The sequence below is a fragment of the Peromyscus maniculatus genome, chromosome 21, assembly GCF_049852395.1.
Source record: "Peromyscus maniculatus bairdii isolate BWxNUB_F1_BW_parent chromosome 21, HU_Pman_BW_mat_3.1, whole genome shotgun sequence".
Taxonomy (NCBI): domain Eukaryota; kingdom Metazoa; phylum Chordata; class Mammalia; order Rodentia; family Cricetidae; genus Peromyscus; species Peromyscus maniculatus.
Genome location: NC_134872.1, coordinates 54626857 through 54637820, shown reverse-complemented (window position 1 = coordinate 54637820; position 10964 = coordinate 54626857). Strand labels below are relative to the sequence as shown.

At 37.4% G+C, this 10964-nt stretch overlaps 1 protein-coding gene across 1 annotated transcript in view; it reads left to right on the top strand.

Annotated features, from left to right (window-relative positions):
- Rhag (Rh associated glycoprotein) overlaps positions 1-10964 on the top strand; it is a 28745-nt gene continuing 17781 nt past the window's right edge. The window contains exon 1 of the mRNA XM_042265859.2: positions 1-3730. Coding sequence (XP_042121793.2) covers positions 3568-3730 — 163 coding nt within the window. The 5' untranslated portion in view covers positions 1-3567. The remainder of the gene's footprint in view (positions 3731-10964) is intronic.

The window sequence follows — 10964 nt, the reverse complement described above, 5'->3', positions numbered from 1 at the left end:
GGCCCTGCCACCCAGCTCCCAAATAAATTACTCACAGAGGCTTATTCTTAATTATGAGAATTAATTCTCATCAGAAAAGCTTGTTTCTTGCCAGCTTTTCCCAACTTTAAATTACCCTCTCTATCTTTTACCTCTGGGCTTTTCCTGTTCTCTTACTTCTGTAAACCATACTCTTACTCCATGACTTGCTGTGTAGTTGGGTGGCTGGCCCCGGAAGTCCTCCTCCTTCTGGCTACTTCTCTTTCTCCCAGATTTTTTCTTCTATACATTCTCTCTGACTGCCAGCCCCGCCCATCCTTTCTCCTGCCTCGCCATTGGCCATTCAGTTCTTTATTAGCCCATCAGGTGTTTTAGACAGTAAAGTAACACAGCTTCACAGAGTTAAACAAATGCAACATAAACAAAAGTAACACACCTTAAAATAATATTCTACAACATCCTACCTCAACTTGTTATGCCATACTCTGCTGAAGCCCATGAAAGACCTGCCACTTTCTGAATGGAGATAGGAGGAGTGGATGGGAAGGGGTAGACGGGAATTAGGGGGCGGAATGGGAGGAGAGAAGGGAGAGGAAACTGTGGTTGGTATGTAAAATAAATGAAAAACTGTTAAATAAATAAGTAAAAGAAGAAAAAGGAAAAAATACCAGAATAAGGATTTTGTTGAATAAGTAATATTTTGAAACCTGAGTGCTGAAGAATGACCTGAGTGGTAAGAAGTAATACTGTGAGGACCTTTTATCAATTAAAGAAAAGGTCATGTGTATAATATGAGTGAGGGGATTCCTACAGATGGCTCATGACAGAGTTTATTTTAATGTACAGCATACAGAGCAAGGGCAGCAAGCTGGAACTCCTCCAGGTAAACCACTGGAGACAAATCCTTCACAGCACTGTGCAGGTAAAAGGCCTGGTTCCCACTGTTCTGAACTCTTACTAGATGAGGATGAACATCATGATGGGTGTCGGATTATTTAACACAATTTTTACATTTTGTTATATAGTTTAGAACCACACTATATTTATATATGTGATATCTATACATCCTTATGATGTATAATTTGTTACTTGGTTTACAAAAGCAATTGCATGGTTTGTTAGCATAAATACTTCAGGTTTATTACTCACTAGGATCTCATGAACACTCTTAAGGTCATCACAAAATCAGAAATCAAAGTGTGGGGTGAACATATATTCTCATAATCAGACACGTGACACAGTTCTGTTGCGATTTCTGTAATGTAAAAGGTAAATAGATATTTTCCATGTCTTCAAGTTGGACATTCACAAATTTTCAAAAGTAATTTAGTCCTGAGATCTCATGTTCTACCATGGAAACAGTTAAAGGGATATATACACATGCACAAACATGTATTGGCTCTGTGTGTGTATCTGTTCGTGTATATGTGCACATGTGTGCTAGGGCATGCCAGAAATGGACTTCAACTGTCATTTTTCATCAATCTCTGACTAATGTTTTAAATCACTGAATTTAGTGATTGGTATTTGCTTACTGGTTGATGAACAAGCCTCAGAGACTCACCTACCTCCTCTTCACTAGTGCTGGGATTGTAGGTGCATGCCTTCATGTACCACTTTTCATGTGGATGCTGAAGACTGAGCTCAGGTTCACATACTTGAAAAGCAAATGCTTTATCCATTGAACCATCTTCCAGCAGCCCCAAACTATGCTCTGTAAAAAAAACAAGCAATTGTACTGATGCAGACATGAATGATCTATCAGACATTTGTACTTTCCTCCATATTTTCCATAGAAACTTTTGAAATGGGGTTAACAGACAGTAATTTTATTTAATGGTTATCCCTATATTCTCAAAAAAGATCTATTACACTAGGAGAACAATCACAAGTAGGAGGAAAAGTCTCCCATCCACATGGTAGTTTTGAATTACTTATCAACTTACTGATTTATGAAGATAATAGATCAGCTATTTCTCTGATTAAGTACATTCCCTCCTATCATAAGATGAAAATATACATTCTAATACATATTTAGTATCTTCTGTGTTGACATTTGTGCAAATTAGTGTGTTATGGTTTGAATGAGAATGGCCCACAAAGGCTCATATCTTTAATGCTAGGTCCCCAGTTAGTGGAACTATTTGGGAAGAATTAGGAGGCATAGCCTTGTTGGGATAGGTGTAGCTTTGTTAAGGAGGTGTGTCACTGGGGTCAGCTTTGAGATATCAAAATCCCACGCCAGGCTCAGTATGTGTCTCAGCTAATGCTCCATCATCATGCCCGTCTACTCCCTGTCATGATGATAATGAATTAACCCTCTGCAACTGTAAGCAAGCCCCAATTAAATGCTTTATTTCATAAGATTAGCCTTGGTTATAATGTCTCTTCACAGCAATAAAACAGTAACTAAAACCCAGTGTAAAGGGTAAAGAAAAATTATCATCCAGCAAACTTGGTTCTTATTGCACTATATATTTCTTGTGGCCAACAAGATACTAAACAAAACCCAGCATTCTCAATGTTGGATGCAGGGCCCTTGATTACACAGCCAATCAACAAGGCAGTTTTAATCCAAGCTACCCCATTCTTCCATCCCAATCCCAGTATTTTCCAAGTTTGCTTAGCAAATTCCTGTATGCCAAATATGCCATGTTTTTCTAAGATGTATTCTGTCCCATCTGTGTTTTACAGAAAAGGCCCATTTACTATTGAGTTTCCATACCAATTCTGATTTACAAGACAATGATCTTAGCTTAAGATAAAGTATATTAGAAGTAAAATTATGCTTTGATAGAATATATATTCTCCAAATATTTTGCTAACCATAGACATATTACTTATTAAATGTAACAGTAGCCTTTACATTCTTTAATTTTTTGTTTTATGCTTTATAGGGTATATGATGGTAACTCAATGCGTGTACAATTGTTATATGCTATATATATTAATCCAGTTGAGACACTAAGTATTTGCAAGTCTTGTCTATCACTCACTGAATGGGATGAGAATTTTGAACTCTTCTGGTCATTTTAAAATATATCATGTAACTATTCTTTTGTTCTGTATTTATTTTCATACAATCACTTGCTTATATTTCTGCATTCTCACGTAAATTCCCAATTTCTTAAAGGAAACTGGGAAATCGGTAAGCCCATTCTATATTTTGTTTAAGTTTATATCTTTTATGGATCCTGGGAGAGTATTTAGCACATAATAAGCACCAAAGAACTGTCTATCAATTTAGGTTAAACACAGTTCTAGACACACATACAGTATATCACTTGATTTCCTGCATTGTACATTGTATAGAACAATAGCCTCTCCCAATCTATGTAATATACTCCTCAACATTCAAAATAATTATATTACAGAACTTAATATGTTTCCAGTGGGTGGAGCATTTTAACTAGTCTTGCCTCTTGTGTGTGTGTGTGTGTGTGTGTGTGTGTGTGTGTGTGTGTGTGTGTGTGTGTATGTGTTGTCTCTGGAGTGATCTGAGCTCTGAATGTGCAACCTAATTCCACACACAGAGCAGTCCTCTGCTCTTATCAACTCAACACAGCCTGTGAAGCCCTCACTGCAACTATGTGCTTTACCGCAGTCATGAGGTGCAAATTCTCTTTTTGGGCCATATTTCTAGAAGTTGTTATAATTGTTTTATTTGTATTTTTTGTTGAATATGAGACAACCCAGCAAGTCAATGCTACAACATCAACAAAGACGGACGAATTTTTTCAGTTGTATCCCTGTGAGTAAACAATGTATTTCTTATACTCCTTTGGGTTCCTTGGGGTCTCAGAATGTAAATATTTAAATACTATAACATTATACATTTTTGAGGTACTCTTAGAATTGTCTAGTATTTTGACTGTCGTGGGAATTATATGTCTCCATTAGGACATTCTTGTCTTCTGTTTATAATGAAAGTGTTTGGACAGAATCTGTGTTTATTCAAATGTCAGAATAATAAGCTAAAAATTAACATTCTGTCTTTTTTAATTCATTGCATCCTTAACACTAAATAATCTTCTTTTTGTTTGGGTTTCTTTACTTATTCTGTAATAAATGAAGGTGTTGGTTACCTTCCCTCAAATAAAAAAAGTCAAAGGCAAATGCTGTCGGACAGAGATAAAGGCAAAATGGAGTGAAGAAAGGGAAGCCGGAATTCACCTTAGGTCCGTAGATATAAGAAGGGATGTTTAGGCAGATGAAGGAGGTTACAGAAGTTTTAATTCATGTATTCTAGGTTTTGTAGGATCATCAAAAAAGACACTTTGTTTTGTTTTTTTTTTAATTGAAAATGGTGAACAGTTGATTCAAAAATAGAATCCTTCACTGAGAACAGAGACTGAAGAAAAAGAATAATTGAGCTTCCAGTTTTGAAAAGCAGACTATAAAATAGTTAATATACAGTAAGCACCGTTTGCTGAGGGGTTATCATGAGCCTGATACAGTTACTAGCTCATCTTCCAAGAGAGATAAAGTATACCATTATTTCTACATTTTTAAGTGAAGCTCAAGCAACTTTAATTTTCTAAGTCATTTAAAATAGCAATTGTTACTATTGTTTATAACACCTGTGTAAACTTCTTAAAATAATGCTTTCATGCCTGTATTTTTCAGAAGTGAATATAGTAGAAGCTTTCTCATTCATGAATTGTGGCCAAGGATGACTTAACAAACTGTAAAATTCAAATTCCAGAGTAGAGTTAGGATCCTAGGCAACATTCTGAACTCAGCTGCCCTCATACTCATAGGTAGTTGATAGTATTCTTGATTAAATTTTATATTTCTCAATTTAGAGATAAATAAAAGAGATGGAATTATTTCAAATTTTTGTGCCAATATACATAGTATTTTTTCAGTCATCCGTTCACTGAATAAATATTGTAAGGAGCAAGAATGCACTATAAAAATTTATTCAAAGATGAATCAATTGCAACCCCATTGCAGTGGAACATCGCTCTACCGCATATGGGAGCAAGGGGGTGCAAGACAATACACAAAACAAGGTGCCAAAAATACTCACCGAGATTAATGTTATTCAAATAAAATTATGTCAAGATCTTAGGAATACAATAATTTCCACAACTCAAGCTGAAGCAGTAAGCCTGGTGTCAAAGATTCTAAGCAGAATTTCAGTTCAAAATGAAGTAAAAGGCAAGGTGGAGGAAGTAACTTAAAACATTAATTATTTCCTTGCTTAATAACAGATGATTAATTTCTGGCAGTTTAGTGTACTGTCTGCCAGCGAGAGCTAACACTGTATCTTACACTTGCAATTTTCTAAGCCCCTACATCTTAAATCTCACCTCATACATATACATATACATAACTGCAACTATGTAGAGGTAACTGGTATATTAATTGACTTGATTTCCATTATGATGTAACACATATACCTTAATACATATACAATATGTACTTATATATGGGGGTTATATCAAAAAATGTTATTTTTAAAACATATATTAACAATTATAACATTCTTCTCATTTGTTGAGAACAGGGAAATCCATTAGTATTATAATACATTAAGAAAATATTTATTATTATTCTGATTTTGTACAGAATTTTCTAGGCTTTAGGAACTAGGAATCAAATGTGCAGACAAAATGGGCACAGTCTGTATCTTCATGAAGTGTTTGTCTCAGTGGGAGAGGGGAGTGTGTGTGTGTGTGTGTGTGTGTGTGTGTGTGTGTGTGTGTGTGTGTGTGTGTGTGTGTATTTTAGATGCTAATAAAATGCCTAGCTAAAATTATATAAATTATCTTAGAGGACAGCCTTTGTACATTTCCTGTTTGACATGCAATTGTAAATCTATTTTTCTCTATGGACGATTCACATCCCAAGATTCTAACAAATTCAAATAGCTATATGACCCTCGTTAAAATAACTCAGAACGGTCTGAGAAAATGCAGGATTTGAGGTACACGTTTTCTCTAAATTTCAAACAACTGACATTACAGGGCTTGTACATAAATGTCACTCATTAGAAAACAAATTGTCAGTGTCCATTGTTAGGAAACAATATTCAAGTCAAATCAATAAACACTTGGGTACTCTCCTGGTGTGCTGTGCTGTAACAAGTGCTAGGATTTAAGACAGAGAAAGCAGAATTAGGTAAGACCTGCTAAGCTCCTCTACAGCTCTCAGCCAGAGTGTTGCAAGCATCTGAATTCCTCACAAATACATGCGCTAAGGTGGCAATTTGCACTTTTAGTAAAGCGCACAGCGAGGAGGGGGTATTTTCTTCTCCCCAGACTTGTGCATGGTAGGATTTTTCGGTAGTAGAGTGTGATGTCACATAGCCTCTGATTTTGCACACATTCCTAAACACACCACAGAAGTGTGTCACACATCTGAATGTCATGTTTCTGATATGCTAATTTGCAATACTATATAATCTGTATGTTGGGCTTCTAAGACACATAAAGAAGTGTTGGTCATTTTGTCAAGGGACATAAATTGGTAAGTCAAGCTTGGAAACAGTGTAGTGAAAGCTAGAATTTAAATGGCAGGGGCCTTTGAGGGTTGGTTACTTCATTTAGAGACTCTGCAAGTGCTAGGGCTTTGTTGCCAAATTGAAATTTAAACCACACCGGTGATCCTTTTCTGCTTTGCTACACTAAAATCCTTTACTTTCACTTTTAGTGGATTAAGTACCTGTGGGTCATTTTGAACGTTCTGCATTTTAATGCATTGTTCCTTTGAAATATGTATTGACTCCATATATTATACAAATGTGGGCACACTTCATTATAAAATACATACTTATTTACTAGTGGAGGTCCTCTTTCCCTCTCAGCCTGTCAGCCATCATTCTGAGATGGGAAAGAGGCAGAAGGGGATGGAAAGCTTTGTATGCTGCCCATGAGCAGGAATGGAGACAGGCCTCTGGGAGACAGACTTCAGTGAATCAGCTCAACTTTATTCCAGAGTATGAGGAACATATAGGATTAGGGAGCCTGGGGACAAACCCTAATTTGCATTAAGTGTCACACTCCTATCACAAACCTTTGTAGGTGGCAGTGGGGTCCTATCAAAATGGCTAGAACACTTGCCTAATTACTGCGTCTGCCATCAAGGACAGAGAGTTTGCAGGTAATTGTGTCAAGGGTCACCCTTGTGATAAATCAGGCATCCTGGGCCTAGAGACATTCTCCACATAAGGCTGGGCAGCAAACAGGAAGCTTTTGCTATGGAGGGAATTGTACATGTTGCAGAGCTTGGAGAAAGCTGCCAGGCCATGATAGACTGCAACCTCTGATCAGCAGGGCCTTCCAACATTTGCTCATTAGTAGTATCACCAACAATTTTACTAGGAAGGTCTTGAGCAGTCATGGGCAATCAATAAGTTTAAAGTAACAGATACAAATTCCCAACTTTTTACTTAGAATTCTAGTTTTTCAAGGAACTTGAAAGGTTTTATGTCAAAGCGACAATAAAACAATCTTACTCAATGAAATGGTAGCTACCATTTCACTTATAAAAATACAGCGGTGGCACATGCCTTTAATCCCAGCACTCAGGAGGCAGAGCCAGGCTAATCTCTGTGAGTTCGAGGCCAGCCTGGTCTACAGAGCAAGATCCAGGACAGGCACCAAAACTACACAGAGAAACCCTGTCTCAGAAAACCAGAAAGAAAAAAAAAAACCCATACCTGCTAAGTACTTGAGGAAGAGTTATAAATCACAGGACAGTCTCTTTTCAGATAACAATCATCAAAACAATCACAAAAGTACTTTGTGTCTTCTGCCATCACATTTCAAGGATGTGTTACAAATATTTACATGTCATCATACCAATTCACATAAAATACTAAAATCACATGTATGAGGGAGTCATTAGTTTATGAAGTTTATTACAAGAAATCCAAGGAGTCTGCTCAAAGGGCCAAAGAATTTATTTTGGAGGAAGATTCACTACAGCACGGGAGATTTATCGCAGGGTCCTGAAGTCCCAGGTACAGTCCAATGCTGTTCCTCCATCTGGGTCCGACTCAAGCCCACAAGGGAGAGAAGGGAGCATCGTATGTGGGAAAATGGCATCAAAATTGTCACAAGAACAGCTTTACCATCTCAAGCCTCTCAGAGTGTGTCTCCCAGGCACTCGGATGTCTGTGGATCACCCTTGGGAAGCACCAAAGGATTTACACAGCATTCAAAATTATTCTGACTTTCCAGACTAGCAAAAGATATAAAACTGTGATTTATGTTTAAAATGAACATGTTGTAATTTGTTCCTACATTTATTCCAAGAGGGTTCATTTCCTTTTCCACCAGCAGAACACAAGCAACAAACAACATTCATCCAACATTAACTATTCCCAGAGAACTACTCATTGCTGTCTTTTACTGGAACTATTATGAATGTACACAGTCGGTCATACATGACCTAAGAATATGGTGCCAAACTTGAGTACTGCCTTTAAATTGAACAGTTCCATCCTCATGCAAGGGCTGGGAGCAGTAGGCACAGCTAGACCTCAAATCTTAATTGCAGAATAATTTACTCCCTCCAGCTTCATTCATGAAACTGTTTATTTAAAAGTGAAGCAATGGGGCTGGAGAGATGGCTCAGAGGTTAAGAGCACCGACTGTTCTTCCAGAGGTCCTGAGTTCAATTCCCAGCAACCACATGGTGGCTCACAACCATCTGTCATGAGATCTGGCGCCCTCTTCTGTATACATAATAAATAAATAAATCTTAAAAAAAAAAAAAGTGAAGCAATGATAGCATAAGGTAAGCAAGTGCACAGAGGCAAATGGGAACATGTCAAAGAAACCTAAAAGCTTCTTCACTGGGTACCAACTTGTTCCAATTAAGACTGAATAGGATGGTAGAAGTAGTAAGATGGAGTAGGAACTGAAAGAGGATTGAATTAAACAAAGTGGAATTTTCTGTAAAAGGAAGACAGTGAAGAAGACAGAGCCACTGCCTTAAGGGAGAATACCACCTAAATATAAAAAAAGTGACACAGGGCAAGAGAGTTGCTCTATCAGGCGGGTGCCTGCCCTAAAGCCTGACCACTGATGGGCATGCTGGAATAGAAGGAGAAAACTGACTCCTACAAGTGATTTTCTGACATCTACGTGCATGCTTTGGCATGTACACAGTACATAGCACACATACACACACACACACACACACACAATGGGATAGAGAATAGATTGATAGATAGACAGACAGATAGGTAGAGACAAAGATACAGAGTAACAGAGAGAAAATATTAGATAAACAAAAACGCAATTTTAAAAGGTATTAAGGAGTGATATATAGAAAACCACCATTTGGGCATGACCACTATGCTAGTATATGCCACCAAAGCCATGAGTGAATTTTGAAGCCACTGGGTAGAAGTTGATGGAGAGTACTCTGTTCACATAGTTTGAGGAATCATTGTCAGGATCTCCTGCTAGTTACAAGACAAAGGAGCATGTATAATAGAAAGGTCTGGCAGTATATGCTTAACCACGTGATCTAACTCACCATTAAAAAAGCTGTCTTATAGGCCGGGCGGTGGTGGCGCACGCCTTTAATCCCAGCACTTGGGAGGCAGAGCCAGGTGGATCTCTGTGAGTTCGAGGCCAGCCTGGGCTACCAAGTGAGCTCCAGGAAAGGCACAAAGCTACACAGAGAAACCCTGTCTCGAAAAACCAAAAAAAAAAAAAAGCTGTCTTACAGTGGATCCAGTGAGTAGTGTACACCTGTATAATATCACTGATAAAATACTTAGTATGGTTTTAATTATGGTTTATACCAAAATGTGTCCAAGTTATGAGGTATGCTACATGAACAGCTAAATAAAACCACCAATAAAAGGCATGTGAGATGACTGCTCAAAATTTAAATGATCTAAAGAGACACAAATAGAGAGGCACAAAACTAATGCTTACTATTTTGAGAATAAGGACATATACCCCTACTTGTAAAATTAGCAAAAAGCAAATCTAGAGAATATTACTAACATAAATTCAGGTTAATTATATATATATATATATATTCATTTTACCATATTTTTTAAATATTTGAGATGTTTGAAATGTAATATCTGGAGGTGATTGGAAGATAATTCTTTAAGAATGCTATTCACTCAGAAAAGAGGAGTTCATCGAGCATGTGGATGAGTGGGTCTCTGATTCTTGTGCCATCTCTTGGGCTCTTTTGCTTCTGTTGGTTTGTCTTGTCCAACTTGGATGTAATAGTTTTTGCTTTATCTTATTATATTTTATTTTGTTATATCTTTTAAATGAATGAATTAATGAAAACCTAATCACTAGAGTAAAAGGTTAACAACTGAACAGTCATTTACACCTGCTGGGAAAAGAAAAATCAGTTTGCTTCAATGGAGTGGTACTGGGTATATTAACCACTCGGAGCAGGCCTCATGTTCAGGAATAATTGATCAATGTATAACAGACTCCACATATTTCTCTGTGTGTGTGTGTGTGTGTGTGTGTGTGTGTGTGTGTGTGTGTGCATGCGTGTGTGCGCGCATGCTTTTATTTGGTTACAGTTTGGTCTAAAGTCTTGGAAAACTTTAGACCAAGAGCAAGCCCAAATTTGAATTCTCTACTTCTCTCACTGTGTCCTTTGTCTTTCTGTTGTCTATGTTTTCATAGCCTGTCTGTTGTCTGTCTGTTGTGTATGTCTGAAGTCTGTCTGCAGAAAGCATGGTATGGGAAGGGAATGAGACTTTTTTTTGTTTTTTACAGAAATCTTTAACAGGGTTTGACAAATGTCTTAGTGTTTTATTGCTGTAAAGAAACACCATGATAAAGACAATTTTTATAAAAAGAAAACATTTAATTTAATTGGGGCCTTGATAAAAGTTTCAGAGGTTTAGTTCATTATCATCATGGCAGGGAGCATGACTGCAAGCAGGCAGACATGGTGCTGGAGAAATAGCTGAGAGCTGCATCCTGATCCAAGGGCAGTAGAGGGAAAGAGGGAGAAAGAGAGAGAGACAAAGACAAAGA